Source organism: Oryzias melastigma, linkage group LG5 (assembly GCF_002922805.2).
Source record: "Oryzias melastigma strain HK-1 linkage group LG5, ASM292280v2, whole genome shotgun sequence".
Classification (NCBI taxonomy): Eukaryota; Metazoa; Chordata; class Actinopteri; order Beloniformes; family Adrianichthyidae; genus Oryzias; species Oryzias melastigma.
The window spans coordinates 27,729,428-27,747,273 of record NC_050516.1 but is presented as its reverse complement, the minus strand read 5'-3'; the positions used below and the strand labels follow the sequence as shown (position 1 = coordinate 27,747,273).

General features: G+C 39.5%; 3 protein-coding genes across 4 annotated transcripts in view; 2 read left to right on the top strand and 1 right to left on the bottom strand.

Annotated features, from left to right (window-relative positions):
* Positions 1-861: 861 nt before the first annotated feature.
* akr7a3 (aldo-keto reductase family 7, member A3 (aflatoxin aldehyde reductase)) lies at positions 862-5,342 on the top strand. Its single transcript, XM_024270261.2, has 7 exons — positions 862-1,308; positions 2,194-2,381; positions 2,461-2,565; positions 2,793-2,889; positions 4,598-4,697; positions 4,761-4,890; positions 5,045-5,342. Exons 1-7 carry the CDS (start codon positions 1,035-1,037, stop codon positions 5,204-5,206), a joined length of 1,056 nt encoding a protein of 351 aa, XP_024126029.1. The 5' UTR covers positions 862-1,034; the 3' UTR covers positions 5,207-5,342.
* mrto4 (MRT4 homolog, ribosome maturation factor) lies at positions 5,343-9,602 on the bottom strand. The gene is made up of 8 exons (XM_024270262.2): positions 9,477-9,602; positions 9,198-9,256; positions 9,010-9,113; positions 7,376-7,457; positions 7,226-7,293; positions 6,988-7,139; positions 5,816-5,892; positions 5,343-5,730 (listed from the first exon to the last, which is right to left on the bottom strand). Exons 1-8 carry the CDS (start codon positions 9,502-9,504, stop codon positions 5,590-5,592), a joined length of 711 nt encoding a protein of 236 aa, XP_024126030.1. The 5' UTR covers positions 9,505-9,602; the 3' UTR covers positions 5,343-5,589.
* Positions 9,603-12,051: 2,449 nt separating this feature from the next.
* Positions 12,052-17,846, top strand: part of iffo2b (intermediate filament family orphan 2b) — a 32,581-nt gene continuing 26,786 nt past the window's right edge. The window contains exon 1 of one of the 2 annotated variants that reach the window (XM_024269753.2): positions 12,052-13,068. In XM_024269753.2, the coding sequence (XP_024125521.1) occupies positions 12,593-13,068 (476 nt within the window). In that variant the 5' untranslated portion in view covers positions 12,052-12,592. The remainder of the gene's footprint in view (positions 13,069-17,846) is intronic. The other variant, XM_024269754.2, reaches the window with a different exon arrangement.

Genomic DNA, 17,846 nt, shown 5'->3' with positions numbered 1-17,846 from the left:
TTTGTGCTAAATTTATAGATGTATTTGTAAATGATTTATGACAAATGGGTTAAAAGCTAACTAAACACTTTTCTTCACAGCTACTTTCCCATTACTAAATCAAAAAATACTGTTGTTTTCTGGGATAAAGTTTGTTTTAGAAGTTCATCAGAAGTTCAGTAGTTCATCAGAAACACCTCTGAGTTTTGTGGGTGGAACCGCTGGTGCGGAGTAAGCCTGCGCTCATTTCCCATCATCCCTTTGTTTACAGCCCCTCACAACCCCAACCCAACATTAGCGATGCAGCAAACATGTTGAGTAAGATTGAAGCTATTGAGTCGCACAGTTTTGAACCAGATGCCAGCATAAACAGGGAAAACAAAGACGTTCATGAATCTGTTTCTCTAAAAGTGGATGTGGAGAAGAACAGGAGCTGTAGGAGCTGTGTCCCTACTACAGTATTTGTTCTTGTCTACTTCTGATGTAAACCAATTTGAATAAATAAATACTCAAGAATCACATTTTAATCCTAATTTTGTTTATTTATTTCCTCTATCATCAGAAAAATGCTACAGGAACATGATAAAAACACCAAAAGATGTAATTTTCATTCAAAACTTTTGTACCAGCAAGGAAACTTCTAAGTGAGCTTACTTAAATATATTTAAACTTATATTTGTTACTTCAAACAAAACATGTCTCAGTTTAGCACTTAAATATACATTTTTATTCAAAATTAAATAAAAAATATGTTCTTACTGTTTCTTTGTGGCTCATAATAATCAGGTGTAAAACTGGGATTTGCTGACATCTTGTGGTCAAATCAGAAATTGCAGTTGTGATTTGTGTGATGTAACGGTGACCTGAGCAAAAATGAGCGCGTGCGCCTGCAGCCAGAGAGTGTCAAACTGAACTTTGAGCTCACTCAAAGACTCGAACTAACGGGACTGTCACCGAACTGTCTGTTCTTCAGCTTACACGCTCCGTTTGGTACCAGGGCGCCCCCTATAGTTCCAGCTTCCAGCACGACCTTTGACCTTTCTTAGCTTACTAGCATGCTGTGGGTGACGGCGCGCGGACTCTGCGCACTGCCCCACAGTCTGAGGAAAGCGCTCGTGACGCTCGGCAGAAACATGTCGTGCTCGTGCGAAGTGAAGCCGGTGACGGTGCTGGGAACCATGGCGTTCGGGGGGCGAGCCGACGCCGAGCAGAGCCGGGAGATGGTGAAGACGTTTCTGGGCAGAGGACACAAACACCTGGACACGGCGTTCATGTACATGGACGGGAAGTCGGAGGATATCATTGGAGACATGGAGCTTCCTAAAGCAGGTACTTTGACACCGCTGTGCTAACTGCTGCAGACGCTTTGAATTATGGGTAACAAACAATTGGAATTTATTCTGTACTGCTTGTATATAAAGTCTCCAAATTTGGTTTAACTGTTAATTGAAATGAGTTCACATGCATACCCCATTGTCAAAATTTAACTAGACAAATAAATAAATAAATAAACCAATGGGGTAGAAAAATGGTGTAACCAAGAATTCTTATTTTTAAAAATTCAAGTTGCAGACTTTTCCCCAAACTTAAAGTATTTTACTGTAGGCAAACTTTATTTTTCTTGAAATTAAAAAGAAAAAAAAACACACATTTTTTATCAAGGTTTTTCACTTAAGATTCAGGTTTGAAATACATTGATTTTGGACCTTTAACTGCTGCAGCATTGAACCACTTTTACCTTCAGTCGCAGCAACAGCACTGCTTTCAATTATACTTTGACATTACAAAGATGTGTTTTTCTAAAGCCAGAACAACGTAGGTCTTTTCAAGAACCTTGTGATGACTCTGGGCTGAAAACATGGCTAAAGTCCACCTATGATAATTTTTTTTAATAAAAAAACATTCCCAATAGTGTTTTAATTGTGATTATGAAGTTTTTAACCAAAAGAGAAGCCTCATTAATTCAAACAGAGCCCATCTCCAACAGTTTGACAGCGATTTAAACGGAGAAATGCACAGAAATGCAAAAAATAAATGATTTTTTTATTACATTTGTTCTCTTTTATGAGAAAAATGACACACATGCATGTTAAAAACTCAAAAAAGCGGATTTTCATCAGAGAGGGACTTTAAAATCCATGTTCCTCAAAGCCCTTTGGGTCTCATAAAGCTATTTCGTATCCTTTTCAAATGTTCAAATATTCCCCCTTACAGTGAGCATAGCGACCAAAGCTAACCCCTGGGACGGGAAAACTCTGAAAGCGGAGAGTGTGCGCTCCCAGCTGGAAACCTCCCTGCAGAGGCTGCGCTCCAGTTGCGTGGACCTCTTCTACCTCCACGCCCCTGACCATCAGAACCCCATCCAAGACACTCTGAGGGCCTGCAACGAGCTGCACAAGGAGGTGAGCTGATCCGATTCAGGCTAAAACAAACGTGGACACTTTCAATCAGAGGTAGATAAATCCTTCTTGTGACTCTCAGGGTAAATTCAAGGAGCTCGGCCTGTCTAACTATGCATCATGGGAAGTGGCAGAGATCGTTTGCATCTGCAGACACAACAACTGGGTTGTTCCAACGGTTTATCAGGTACATTCTTTATACTTATAAGTTTACTGTTAGCAAAAACATAAGTGAAAAGGATCTTACTCATTATGGTATTTTTTCTATTTATTTCCTGTTTTTCGTTGCTGTCAACTTGATTTTTTTAACAAGTTCACCATGAAAAAGAAAAAAAAGACTATTTTTAAGAAAGTGTTAAAATTTTTCTCGTTTTGATCCAGTTCTGAGTCTCTGTGTTGTTTTTTTTATTACAGGGAATGTACAACGCCACGACAAGACAGGTGGAGACAGAGCTGCTGCCATGTCTGAGATACTGTGGACTCAAGTTCTATGCATATAATCCATTAGCAGGTACTGTTTTCTTCTCTAAAAGTAAAAAAAAAAAAAAAAACTACTACTACTACTATTTAGTATAGAAACGTCTCGGTATGCGCGGTTAAATGTCTTTAAGTGAATCAAAGATCTGTGTACATGTTCCTTAAAAACCTCATCAGATTATAATAAACGTTTTATCGAAAATAAATCATTTTGACATGTGCAGAACTTTCTAGAACACAGAAAACAGCCGTAGAAAAAAAAGTTCTGTTGGAAGCAAAAAAATCTGCAATGAGATGATCTTTTTTATTCTTATTAATAATTTTAAGTGACTGTTTGCTCATAATTATTTAAATCCGTGTGGCCAGTACTTTATTCTTGGACGAACCCAGAGGAAGTGTTGTGGTTAATACATGCTAACCGCAACATTTAGGCTTGGACGCACGGTGTGGACGATGCAGCAATGACGTAAATACACACGTAAATACATGGGAATATCATCAGCCTTTATTTTATCTGGATGCGATTGATAACACAGATTCACATAATTGTTTGCACGATTGCTAGTCGATTTCTCAGGACTTTTGAGAATGCGGAGTGGCATTCAAAAGCCGGCTAATACACCAGCCCAAAGCCGCTCGGAGACACGGTTCTCCCAAGTCTGGTAGCTGGAGCGGCTGGACGGACTGCGCTCCGAAACCTCCTCTGGAGCGCCACACCGTAACAAAGCATCCTCTCCTGAATGTAAAACACACCTTAACCATCATCAGTTTTAAATATGAAGTGTTTTAGCTGTATTCTAACTAAAATGAAAGACAATTAAGACTGTGCTTGAGTGTCAAAGACAGTAGGAGTGGCATTAGGAAGCACGCACCGTAGTTTTAAGATAAAGAAAAATTGGCTTAATCGACTTTTGAATTGATTGCGACTATTTTAATAGTCGACACAGTCGTGACTAATCGTGACAGCCCTAGAAATGACCCACAATCAGAATAAATTGTTTACATGCACCAGGATTGGATCAACAATCGACATAAACAGGGTTCCTGCGGGGGTCTTGAATTTGGAATAAAGGGCCTTAAAAAGAATTAGTCTGGAATTTTGTTATCTTGTTCTTAAAAATGGTGCAGCTTAAAACTTTTGATATAACTTTTTTTGTTTAACCATGAGTAAAGCCCTAGAATCCAACTGTTGATTAAAACTGTTTTTATTCTTTTTTTTGTCTTAAGACAAATAAGACGAGGAGGGGGAAAAAAAGCATTGCTTCCAGACTCTTGATTAGCACACATGGATCAGTAGTTTAATTTTTATTTGTCAGTTTTGTTTCATCTAACCAAAAGACAACGTCAGAACAAACTGTTTACATAAATTTGGTCAATTCGTGTTGAAATGTGTGTAATGGAGTAATTTAACTACTGAAGTTTGAACGGTATTTCATCACTCCATTACTAACAAGAATGTAGTTTTTTCATCCTCCATAAGGCTGGGAACTAGGCAGAGAAATTGGTCTTCATTTTTCATATCCAAGCTCTTAAAAAATCCTAAATTTAACTTGGAGAAACGTGCAGGAACCCAGATGACCCATCTATCTTGAAGTGATCAAATGAGTGATCAGGTCAGAGTATTCTGATTGGTGTGTCTACATGACCCTTTTTTTCTGATTGGATGTTTATTCTGATTATTTTTGTCCATGTAAACACAGCTATTGTTCCGTTCCTTCTCTAACTCTTTGGTTCCTTCACAGGTGGTCTTCTGACAGGAAAGTATCACTACGAGGACAAAGACGGTTCTCAGCCTGCAGGTCGGTTCTTTGGGAACAGCTGGGCTGCAGCGTACAGAGACAGGTGAAGCCAAAGATTTTCAAATCCTCTTCTCCGTAAGCTAACCGTCAGTGAAACTGCTTTAAGGTACTGGAAGGAGAGTCAGTTTCAGGCCATAGATTTGGTTCTGAAGGCTTTGGAGACGGCATACGGGTCAGAGAAACCCTCTCTGACTTCTGCTGCTATCCGCTGGATGTACCACCACTCCCAGCTCAAGGTATCTACTGCACTAGCAATAAAAAAAAATCTAAATTAATCTGTAAAAAGGAAACGAGGTCATTTTTTTTTACTGGTTGCAATCTTCATTTCCACCACAAGGTGTCCCTTTCCCTTCATGTTTAAGTGAGTCAAACGTTCTGTGATGTGCTCAGGGGGATTTGGGAGATGGAGTCATCCTCGGCATGTCCAGCATCGAGCAGCTGAAGCAGAACCTGGATGCTGCAGAGGAGGGTCCTCTGGACCAGAGAGTGGTCGATGCCTTCAAGGACGCCTGGAATCTTGTGGCTCACGAGTGTCCAAACTACTTCAGATGAAACCACGGCCGAACGTCCATCAAATGATGATTTCTGCCTCTGATTTGTTCTCAAATGATAACCATCTTAATTGTAAAAATGACCTTTTCATATTTTTCAGATAAGAGTTTCACAATAAAAGCTTTTTCAACTTAAATGTGGTACATGAGAATTGGTGAAACATTTATTAATATGTTAATCATATTAGAAAATCCATTTGCATGAACATGATGACAGAACCATTTTCTAACAATGAAGTCCAAAAGTGAAAGTCGACTGTTTTCAGAGAATGAAATTTAAAAAAAGGAGAGAAGTTCAGGCTGAAATATGTGTATATTACACATTTACCAAGAATAGAATTTGGTAAAATGTCCCGCAGACAAGAATGACCCCAAAGTAAACGTCTACTCTGCATCGTCGTCATCATCTTCATCGTCCTGCACTGGTTCCTCCTCACCAGCCAAACCCTGGAATTCTGTTGTTTCGGAATTCCACATGCATTTGATCTGTACTTTGAATTCTGCCATCTCAATGGCAAAGAGTTTCTGTAAACGGAAAAAACAAATTCAAAATCTCTTCATAAAAAAGAAATAAATAAAAATGAGGTTTCAATCGTGTGAAAGAGCTCACCAGAATCCGAGCCTGCTCCGGAGTTAAGACGTCTCCTTCTTTACAAACGTCAAAGTCTTTCAGCAGCGTTACCACTCCTGAAATACAGGCAGATAAAAACAGACATTTAAAATTAGTTCTGTCACACGATTAACTTTTTGTACGATAAATTAATCGCGATGTGGTTAAAGCCCGTCTGTCCTCCACTGGAACAGCAGCGTTCTGTTGACGTGACTCAATGCGTGTCAATCACTGTGTGTAGCAGCAAATAAGCAAAGGCCGATCCAGTAATATATAATATAAATGATTTGGCTAAAGGATTCACACTGGATGAAACTCATTGTGTGTCCTGGGAAACTAACCCTCGTCTTGCACTAGTGCTGCCACAAACGATTATTTTAATAGTCGACTAATCACCGATTATTTATTCCGATTAGTCGACTAATCTGTTTTTTTTTTTTCCTTACCGCGAGGGAGGGTCTAAGGACAGGGATGACCTGTTCTTTATAGTCTGTTTAGTTTTTACCTATTGTGCATATTTTATGACTCCATCTGTGCATCTGTAAAAACTACAGGCATGAAGCCCAATGAGGCAAATTGAATTTGTGATATTGGGCTATATAAATAAAATTGAATTGAATTGAATTGAATTGCACAAACTGGATGTAAAGCACACATCTTAACCATTATTAGCTGTAAACTAACTAAAAATTAGATATATAGCACTACCTGGGATAACGCTAGTGTGAATGCTGTAAGCTGAATTTGGCCGTTAAAGATGCTAGTGCTAATAGCTGAAGATGCTGCAATTTATATCTAAAAACGCTGAAGTTGATAAAATATTAGCTAAGTTAGCTAGATAAAATATTAGCTTAGTGCCAAATTAGCTTAAAAAATGAAAAAAAAAAAGCCTAAAATAGCCAAAATAGCTAGCATGGAGCTGAAATATCAGCTTAACTCCCAAATAGCCTAAAAACCTAAATAAATGCCAAAATAGTCCAGAAAGCTAGTGTAATCACATTACAACTTTACTACACTCTGACTCCATATAATATATGCTAACGAATAATCGACTATTAAATTAGCTGTCGACTATCTTAACAGTCGATTAGTCGACTAATCGTGGCAGTCCTATCTTGCACGGAGCCCTCCAGCCGCCCACACAAATGTGTCCATGGTTAGACATGTTTTACCCTTCTTCAGGGCGGTGGGCAGACCCAGCTGTCTCAGCTGAGGCTCCATCGAGTGCGGGAACTGCTCAAGAGGTCCCTCATCCAGCGTTATGTCCATCTGAGCTTGGTTTCCAGCACGGGCAAAGTCCACCTCTTTGAAATGACTGAAGTATCTGCAGGTGAAGCCCAACACCTTTTAGCTGATCAGCATATAACGCATTACTAGAACAATAGAAGCTTTGCAGAAACCATAACTTACTCTTGGACTTCCTCCTTTGTTTTGTTTGTGAAGAGTACACCAACTTCCCCACGCAGAAACTTGCTGACCTGAACACCAAACACACAGACTTCCAGCCTCTGCAGTACATGAGATGAAACTGCACTTCAATATTTCAAACACTTTGCTTACCTTGTGCAAATTGTCTTTGTATTCATCTGAACTTCCTTTCCCCAACGCTACAATCATGACTTTATTTTTGCCGAAGAAGAATCTGAAGATCAAACATCAGAATCAACAGTGATCTATTTAGGAGTTACAAGTGTTTTCCAGTTGATTCGATTAGTCTTTGAACCGAGTTCTTAGTACTTAGATCAGGTTTGTTGAATCCACGGCTGCAGGAGACCAGAGTTCAGCTTGTTAATCAGATATATCTGCCCTGCTTTACTGCGGATTACCTGGATCAGGTGTGTTCCATCACTGAGGAGCTGCAAGGGCCGGGATAGATGGAAAACGAGCAAGACAACAGCCCTCCAGAACTGTGATTGAGCACAGCGAGCCACAAAGAAGTGGACACGAGGGGACAGAAAGGGCCCGGTGACTACCGGGATCATTCGTGAAGGACAGATGAAGCATTAGCTGCGTTTACATGGACACAAGTCATTTGAATAAACGCCTCATTAGAATAAAAATGTGTTATGTGAACACGCCATTCTGAATATCCAATCACGTCCAGACAAAATAAAGGCTGATGTTATTCCCACAAACATACTGCTGCTGCATTGATTTAGAAAATTATGAGGAAACAGTCACTTAAAAATAATATTAATAATGAAACAGCAAAGGAAATCGCTATTTCTTCTTCCACGACTATTTCCAGCATTTTAGACAGTTCTGCGCATGTCAAAAGGATTTATTCCAATCAAACGTGTGGCGCATAGAAACGTTTGCTACGTTGTAACATTTGGATAAAGTTTTATAGGCCCATGTGCACAGTTCTATTCTAACCCGATTGACATAATTTTGCACATGTAAACACAGCTACTGGAACCTCTCATCCACCTGGTTCACTCAAGTGCAATGCTTTTAGTACAAGGGACTTCAACCTTTAACGCTGAAATGTGGTCCAGGTTCTTATGGACCGAAACTCAGCGAGAGCTGCAAAGTTTCACCTCAAAGTTAGAAAAATACACTTTATCTGCTTAATGTACTCTACAACTGAGTTTTTCTAAGTACAGAAAATGTAACTTCTTTCATTTTGACAGCAGCACATTCAAGTTCCTTTCAAAATAAAACATCCTGTTTGATCAGATCCTCCAACTGCAGCAGATTTCATTTAATTAAAAATGCAACAAACATGAAACTTTTCATTGGTAATTAGTTAGGCCAATCTGACATATCCCAAAAACTAAACATAAATCCATTAATTAGATATGTTTGATGTTTTCTCCAAAGCAGCCCTGGAGCTTCCAGTTGCAGACTCCTGTTATAGTATTACAAATATTGGATGCAAAACTATCAGTTTGTATGAATTTGAAGAATGTGACATTTTGCAAAAAATCTGAGAATAAAACAGTGAAATTGTGCATAAATTGTGTTTATAAGTTTTTGATACTCCAGTGTGTACATGTACACAATTGTAAGTACGGTTGAGCACAACACCTATTGTATGAGCTACAAATCAAATATTACCCACAACTATCAAGACTGTTTTCCACCATATTGAAGCCTTGATAAAGGACATTACAATACAAAAAACAAAAAAAACAACAACAACAAAAAACTAAAACTCAAGCATAAAAAGCAACAAAACGTTGCCCCATTACCTGCTGTGCTTCCATGCAGTCCGGATGTCTTTTAACTTGTTATTCCTCATATTTTCAACAGAAAATATGAACAGATTTCTGTACGTGTCCACGCATTTTCGTAACTACAGAATAAAACAAACGAGGATGTTTTAATTCATTACTTTGGTTAGACTGCATGACTTTGTTTTATGGTGACAAACACTTACCTCCTCTATTAATTTCTGCTTTGACTCCAATCCTTTCTTTGTGGTTTTCGTTAACGAAACTGAGAAAAGAATAAAAAATAATGAACATATTTTCTCTGAGTTACCACAGTGTCTTTTACAGCCTCGCGGAATACATTTTGTGCTATTTATGCTAGCTTGTTGCGCGGATTATGATGCGTTCACGGCCGAAAAACGAGTCCTCTAAATTGGTAATATGTTTTTAAACCCTGAATCGATTAAATATATAAAACACGTCAATATAAACGTGTAATTTCTTACTTTTCTTGTCTCTTTTTGACTTAGGCATGGTTCCTCACGTTGGCAAACAGCGCACGTGAAGCAAAAGGACCCCAAATGTTTCTGTTCCATTAAGGTGGCCACACAGCGCCTGATTATAAATCCGCGTTGAAACTACTTAAAATAACATTTTCCTTCTGTTAATCGCATTAAAGGCTCCTTAATAATGTATATTTGCCATTTTAAAATATCTTATAAGTAAGTTGATTTGTGTAACAAACAAAAAATTTGGTAAATTACAATTTATTATTACAGTAATGATGCCTGAAAAAATTGGTGAATTTCTAAACTGTAGCTTTGTGGCAAATCTTCAAATCACACAAATATTTTGGAAATGAACAGAAGAATAAGTTGGGTTTGATAACACAAATGGGTCACACCACAGGCTATCTGCTGCTTGACACTAGAAAGTGGGTGTAGTGTTACTGCCCCAAATACCATGTGTACACCTAACAGTGCTAATCAGGGAACACTGGAGGGTAGATCATGTATTTGCTTACTTGCTTCACTTACTCAACGTGATGTCCCACAGATATCACTTTGAAGAATGCACTCACTGCTTCTTCAAAACAGCTATTTACATTTCAATACGCCTGTTAATCTTACACTTTCTTGAACATTTTTTGGTGGTAAGATCAAATGAGCACTCTTTTCCTAACTTTCTTCAATGGCAGAGCTTTTATGCCCTTTATAGCTGCCATCTGCTTGAAGCTGAAGGGATTATGAACAGATTAACCTACAAAAAGGCACCTGGGCAAGCTTAAAGCAGTATGCACGGATTGGCAAAGAGGTTTCTGTTTACCTCTTTGTATTATTACCATTATGTTCATAACCTAAAGATCCGGTTTGGACAGCCACTTCAGGGACAATAGCTATGTAACTTTAAGAAACTCGTTTCAGGATGCAAAAAAGGTATCAGGCCTATATGACAATATAATGTAAAATAGATGAAAATGTACAAAATAAAATTGAGAATGCTAGGAAGACCTTTGAAAGTCAAGAAGGTTTACAATGGCTTTTAGTGTACTTTAGTAAATCCCAATCAAGAAATTGTATTTAAGGGGTAGTGGCGGCATATTCACGATTTTATGATATTAAAATTTAAACGCAGGCCACATTCGGCCCATGTGCCTGACTTTGAACGTGCCTGTCCTAAGGAAACTAAAAATAAGATACTAACATAATCAATATAAATGAAGTTAACATAAAATACAAAAGAGGTTTTTACAAATATACACTCTGCGTGTCAGAAGATCAATAACCCTCTGTTGTGACAGTAAAATCTGTTTAATAGAAGAGGCTCTCAGCACTTATCTGTCAGCTATTGGACAGGAGAAGTAAAAAAAAAAGAAAGGGAGAGGAGGTCTATATTTTTATTTTCTAAAGGTTTTCAACACATTTTCTTACGTGTTTTAAAGAAGTTTCACTAACTGTACAAATGAGCCTTAAAGACATAACTGGATATGTTCCATTACACATGGAGGCTCCTATATCCTAGTTTATGAAAAGTGGTGATTTTTTTTTCTTCTTCAAACTTTGACATGAATCTATAATAGCCTAAAGCCCTCCGGCCCTCTGGGTAATTATATCCGGCCTTCAGATTATTTCACTCAATTGTTATTAATAGCCGGATGTTATCTTGAGCTTATTTCTAACTTGTATGATTTTGACAAAATATATTTTTTATTTGAGAAATATTGAAAGTTATTTAAGGTTTAAGCTGATTTAAGCTGGAATAATAATGCTCCCTTTTTATTATTCACAATTATGTAAAAAAGTTACAGTTAAAGTTTTAAAAATTGCTGTTCTGCTAGCTTTTTTGACTGCTTTAGCATTTACTAAGATTTTAGCTAATATGTCAGCTAGCTGTTTTGGCTAATTTATGCATTTTTGTTATGTTTTGGCTGTTTTGAATTTAGGCTAATATTTAAATGCTAACTGTTTTGGCTAATTTAGGCTTTTTTCAGCTTTTTTAAGCTATTTTGAAGTTTAGCTATTTTTTTCTACCTTGTAGCTGTTTTGGCTAATTCAGGCTTTTATGTTTTTTATGCTATTTTGAAGTTTAGCTATTTTTTCAGCTACATGCTAGCTGTTTTTGCTAATTTAGCCTTTTTTCAGCTTTGTAGACTATTCTGAATTTGAGCTATCTTTTCAGCTACATGCTAGCTGTTTTGGTTAACCTAAGTTTTTCGGGGTTTTAAAGTTTTTTTAGGCTAATCTGGCATTTAGTTAATATTTTAGCTGATTATCAGCTTTAGTGGTTTCAGCTTCAGCATTTTTCGCTATCAATTTCAGCATCAATCAGCAATAGCATCTTCAGCAGGCAAATTCAGCTTACACCTTTCACACTAGCATTATCACAGGGGATATATATATAGTTCATGATTATGTTAAAAAGTTACAGTTTTAAAGTTTAAAAAAATGCTTTAGAGTGTTAAATAAATCTGAATCCTGTTCCCCTATACCTAAGGTGGGTTTTGGATTTTGGCCCCTAATGAAAATCAGTTTGACACCCCTGGCTTAAAGGTTTTTGAATGAGCGCTGCGTGTCGCTTCTGTCTGGCACAGGAGAGGGCGGAGGTTGGGACGTGGGAGGGGTGGACGGAGGTGATAGTGCCGAGTTTAGCACTTTGCAACCTGATCTTCACGGAGGCAGGGCTCTGCGGTGCCGAATCCTCTGTATGGAGACCGGATGGAGTCACCCTAGACGGTATGATAGAGGCAGAAGGTGGGCCATCCTCCTCCTCCTCATCAGTCAGCCGGCAGCGGCAGCAGCAGCAGCAGCTCGTGAGGAGGAGACGTGCGCCTGGAGCTGATTGCGGTCTGCGTCAAAGTCCCGTCCCTTCAGGAGATGCTGCCCTCTGAGCCTCTTAAAGGACTTTCCGGGATTGTTGTTGCTGTTCCTGCAGGGGTTCATGGTAACGTGGCCGGGTAAAAACCCATCCGGACAGTGATGGACTCTTCCTGCGTCTCAGCATCTGCATTGTGAGGAGGAGCGCACTGTGGGAGTGGAGGGAGGAAAATGGCCTTTATTTTTCTGTAAAAACAGACAAAAGCATAACGCTGGATCGTAGTTCTTCCTTTTATTTCCATCCAAACATGAGTTCGCTGTTTTACTCCGACTCTGTGCCCGGCCCGGTGTGCAGCGTCCCTGCGGGGTCGGGCGCGGTGACCAGCGCCCTGCGTAACGACCTGGGCTCCAACATCCACGTCCTGAAAACCCTCAACCTGCGCTTCCGCTGCTTCCTCGCCAAAGTCCACGAGCTGGAGAGGAGGAACAAGCTGCTGGAGAGCCAGCTGCAGCAAGCCCTGCAGCGGCCGCACTACCGCCACTCGTTCACCCGCGAGGTGGCCGTGCAGACGGACGGTCCCGAGTCCAGACTGCCCGGCACCATCTGGAGCTTCACCCACATCCGGAGGCAAGGCGAGCGCTACGAGACCCTGCAGGGGCCCGGGGTCACGTGGACGCATCCAGATGGAGTTGGGGTTCAGATTGACACCATCACCCCTGAAGTGAGGGCTCTCTACAACGTGCTGGCTAAAGTCAAGAGGGAGAGGGACGACTACAAGAAAAAGTGAGTCGAATAACTTCACTTGTTTTAATAACTAACTATGAAGTCTGTTAGTGGGAATCCGATTAACTGACCACGACTTCTGCTCCAAGTTTACTCCACAACTCTTCCCAGCATCCTAACTGGGTTTAAAAGCCAGAAGTGGTTAGTAAGAATCTGGTGATACGATATGTATCACGATACATGTATCACGATACAATACATATTGCAGTATAATCCCAAGACTGTACCAGAACTATTTTTTTAGGGTATGACTTAGAAAAAGTAAGTCATACTACGTAGTACATAACTTATAACAACACAACGAACCAATGAGACTGAACATTTAACACAAGCTGGTGCTCACATGTTACGACCCCTCTTCCAGGCCTGTGTGTCTTTGAGTGTTTCGTCTTTTTGTTTGGTTGAGTTGGGGTCAAACCTGGCCAATCCCACCGAGAAGATAAAAGCTGGAGGGAGTTGTGGCATAGCTCTCTCCCACCTGAGAGGAAGGTTCAGCCTTACCAACCTACCTTTTCTTGCAGATTCGGTTGGGTTAGCTATATTTGTAATTATTTACGAATATAGCTAACCCAACCGAATCTGCAAGAAAAGGTGGTTTCAGTTAAAATGCTTAAATAAATATTTGATTGAGCCTTACCCAGTGTTCGTCTCGTTTGTCATGACTTTTATTCGCTTATTTGTCATGGCTTTTATTCAAGCCAACTTGGGGGCTTGTCCGGGATGAATATATACATAATACACTTGTAACACACAAGATCTTGTTGTTCTGTTGTAGTGTAGACTAGCGACTAGCGATCGAAAGACATTAAAGGAGGCTCACAAATAATTCATTAAATATCGTCTTGCCAGTATTTTACATTGATACAAGTATCGCCAAATGAAATATCGCGATATATCGATTTTCCTCTACACCCCTAGTGGTTAGATTTACTCTTTATGTCTACAGTCAGCATCAGGCACTGTTGCTTTGTTATTTATAGATCCTGGTGGGTCATTGAACTTATATTGCAGCTATTCAACTCTCTTAAGTCCAAAGTTTGAGTTTTTCCATTTGGAGATCTCTGTTGTTTTAAGGCAAACATAATATAGAGACAGACAGTGCTAGAAGATTTTATACAGGGGTCCAGGAAGGGGGCAGGAGAACAGCAGAGTGGAAGACCACTAATGAAAGGATCAAAAATACATTTTTCAAACGTTTTTTTTATTGTTATTATTGTTTAAACTGCATTTCTATTAGTCAAAGTGTTATCAAAATATTGCTTTTGTCATTTTTCCACTGCTTAAAGTCCCACTCTGATCTTCTTTTGAATTATTGTAAAAGTTTTCCCATTTTAATGAGAAAGTGTTTATTCCACCGTAATTTTCAAAAACCGTACTCATCTTTTTTCTTGGTCGCATGGACCCAGAGGAAGAGGGTTAAGGTTAGGTTTATGGTTACGGTTAGAGTCAAACAAGCAAATGTTTTCCTGACTACAGCTGTCTCTGCAGCTCTCCGCTCCACCGGGGGATGGATCAAATGTGGAGAACACATTTCATACATTTAGGAGCGTGACAGCTAATGGGACTTCAACTTTTACGTTTAATTATAATACGTCCAACAACAAAATCCAGCCTTGGATGGACTTAAAATACATGTGGGCCATGCAGGAACATGATTTTCCAGCCATTTCTGTTCTGTTAGCACATAAATTTATGCGAATAACATCAACCTTTTAACTATGATGATGCAATTTTTAGGCAAAATCAAAAAAGAAGAAACAAATCTGTCGTTTTAGTACGTAATTTGTCCAGCAGTACATCACAAATTTGTTTCTGAGTTCTGAGCCTGTTGTGTGAAAGTAAGCCTCCACTGATATCCCATCATCCCTTTGTTTTCATCGTCTCCTGCTAGCTTCTTACAACCCTAAGCTAACATTAGCAGTGCAACAAAAACACAGAGCGACTCTGTAGCTATCCAGGTGTACGTAGACAGATACCAGCTCTGACAAGGAAAACGAAGACGTTCATGGATCTATTTGTCTGCATCGGAATCGTGGCGGAGCAGGAAGCTTGTGGCCCTCCCATTTTACTTGGAAGAGAACTTTAATCTTAATCATTTTTTTTTTTTAATCTTAAATTCTTTTAGCCCTCATCGTGAGAAAAATGCTACAACATGCTAAAATTACAACTTTCATTGGAGTGTGTCTGTAAAGAAGCTTGTATTGAAGATTTATTAATCTTCCTCAATAATATTACCAATATTTAATAAAAAATTAGGGGTCAAGTGGGGAGGCAAAGCTTTTTATTTTTGGGGCAGCTGTCCCCCCTTTGCCCCCTGTAGCTCCACCCCTGAAGATAGATAGAAGTATACAGCTGGTGAAATAAATTTAGCTGACCACAAAAATTGAAGGCGTTCAAATCTCAGTGAAACATTCTTCTACTTGGATTTTTATTTTCTTTTTGGACACATTTTATTATCTGTTTTCTCAGCCATTTTTTTCCTCTCCCTCTGTGGCCTCCTCATGAGGACATGGCAAAGTGGTAGAGTTACATCAAAGCTACTTCCCTTGAAGCTTTTATTTTGTCGCTCCGTTGAGGAAATCCTTCTGCACGACTCATCCCCGCCGAGTTTTATTTTCCGAGTCATATTAAGTCTGCAGACTTGGCTGACTGCTCGAAGGAGACAATGTCATGGAACCGCCAGCTCCCGTTCGCCGCCATGACTCAAACGGAGAGGCATTCAAAGAAGCCTCTGTCGCCCGTGACGACCACTAACTTTCCAGCGAGCCAGCTGACTCAGTCACACAGAATGTGTGTGCTCTCCCACTCCGCTGGGAAAGCAGATATCCTGTCCAGTCATCCTCTGGAACCTCGTCATATCCTTTTTTGTGCATTTCTGTTTCTGACTGTGCCAGGAGGCAAATTCAGAGCCGGAAGTCCAAAATCTTTAAAGTAAAAGCTTTGGATTTTGGGGGATTATTAGAATGAGTGGTTTATTTAGTGAAGTTTCTTTTTAAAATTTCATTTTTTCTTAAGAATCATCAATAATATTTTTAAAATTATTTTCTAAACATCAAATAGGGGGAATGAGACATCTTTTTGTGTTTATGTGCCAGTAGTCGCATTAATTCCTGTTTTTTTCTGGCTCAGTAATTGCATCAGGAGTCTACAGCCCAGTGTTTGGTTTTGTCTTCGCCTCTTAATCCTCTTTACAACAGTCATGTTTCAGCATTCAATCCATGTGTCCCATCTCGCCGTGCCTTTTCTTCTGTGCTCTTTGTGTTCGGCCATTCCTTCACTCCACCCTTCTATAGCCCCCCCACCCCTCTGCTCCGCTCTGTGCCACATACAGACAGCTTTGTAAGGCATCCTCGCCCTCCAAATGAAATCTCCCATGATTCCACAGGAGCGGGCTGATTTATTAAGGTATTTGAAAAAGCGGTGGCACTCTCAGCAATCGATGGCCTTGTGGACTGTTTCTGGTTTCCTTTAGCTTGTGTTGGTACAATGAACTACTCTGTTATTTATGCTCCGTCTGGTTGGGATGTGTCCCTTTCACATTTTAGTAATCTGTTTTTCTAAACCAGATTAAAACAGCGTGACTTAGAAGTTGTGTTTACTTGTCAGCTTAAAGGTTAAAGAGAAAACAGGGAAGGAATACTTCAACTTCCCTAGATGGTATAGGGCGTTTTTGACAAAAATATGGTCCTTAAAGCTAAAATAAAGATAATTAGAAGAGTTGTATTACCTGCAATAATGCTAGTGTGATGCTTTTTGCTGAATCAATGAAGAAGCTGAACCTTTTTGCTGAAAGTGGTGACACAATTTACTTTAATTGCTGAAGGGATTTGCTGAAAATGTAAAAGCTATTTGTAGAATGTTAAATTGGCTAAAAGACTGGAACTTTTGTTAAAGAACTATTCAAATTCAAAGGATTTATAATGTCAAAGGATTTATAATGTCAGACCAGTGGACAAATTAATGTCACTGGCAGAGATTGGAAACTATAAAAAAAATAGAAAAAAAGAAATTATGAAAGAGTGCTGAAGTTGAGGGCTGCACAGTGGCGCAGTGGTTAGCGCTCTTGCCTCACAGCGAGAAGGCCCCGGTTCGACTCCCGGCTGGGACCTTTCTGTGTGGAGTTTGCATGTTCTCCCCGTGCATGCGTGGGTTTTCACCGGGGACTCCGGCTTCCTCCCACCGTCCAGAAACATGCTTCATAGGTTAATTGGAGACTCTAAATTGCCCCTAGGTGTGAATGTGAGAGTGGATGGATGTGTGATTGAGGCCCTGCGACAGACTGGCGACCTGTCCAGGGTGTACCCCGCCTTCGCCCTTCAGTAGCCAGGATAGGCTCCGGCACCCCGCGACCCCGAGAGGGAAGAAGCGGTCAAGAAAATGGATGGATGGATGGATGCTGAAGTTGACCTAATTTCTGAAAAATTACTTTAAAATCTGTAATACATGCCAATTTTGCAAAAATATTTAGTGTTACTTAAATATAAACGAAACTCCAAATTAGCCAGAAAAAACAGATGCCAAATTAGCCAAAAAGCTAGCTTGTTGCTTAAGTCCTAGCTAAACTCCAAAATAGGCTAAAAATCCTCAGTAAACTAAATTAGTCAAAAACATTAGTCTGTCACTAAAATAGAGGCTAAACTCTAAATTTGCTTCTAAAAACTTCAGTAGATAACAAATTAGCCAAAAACGTTAGCATGTTGCTAAAATATTAGCTAAACTCCAAACTAGCATAAAAAACTTCAGTAGATGCCAAATTTGCAAAAAAAAAAAAAAAAAAA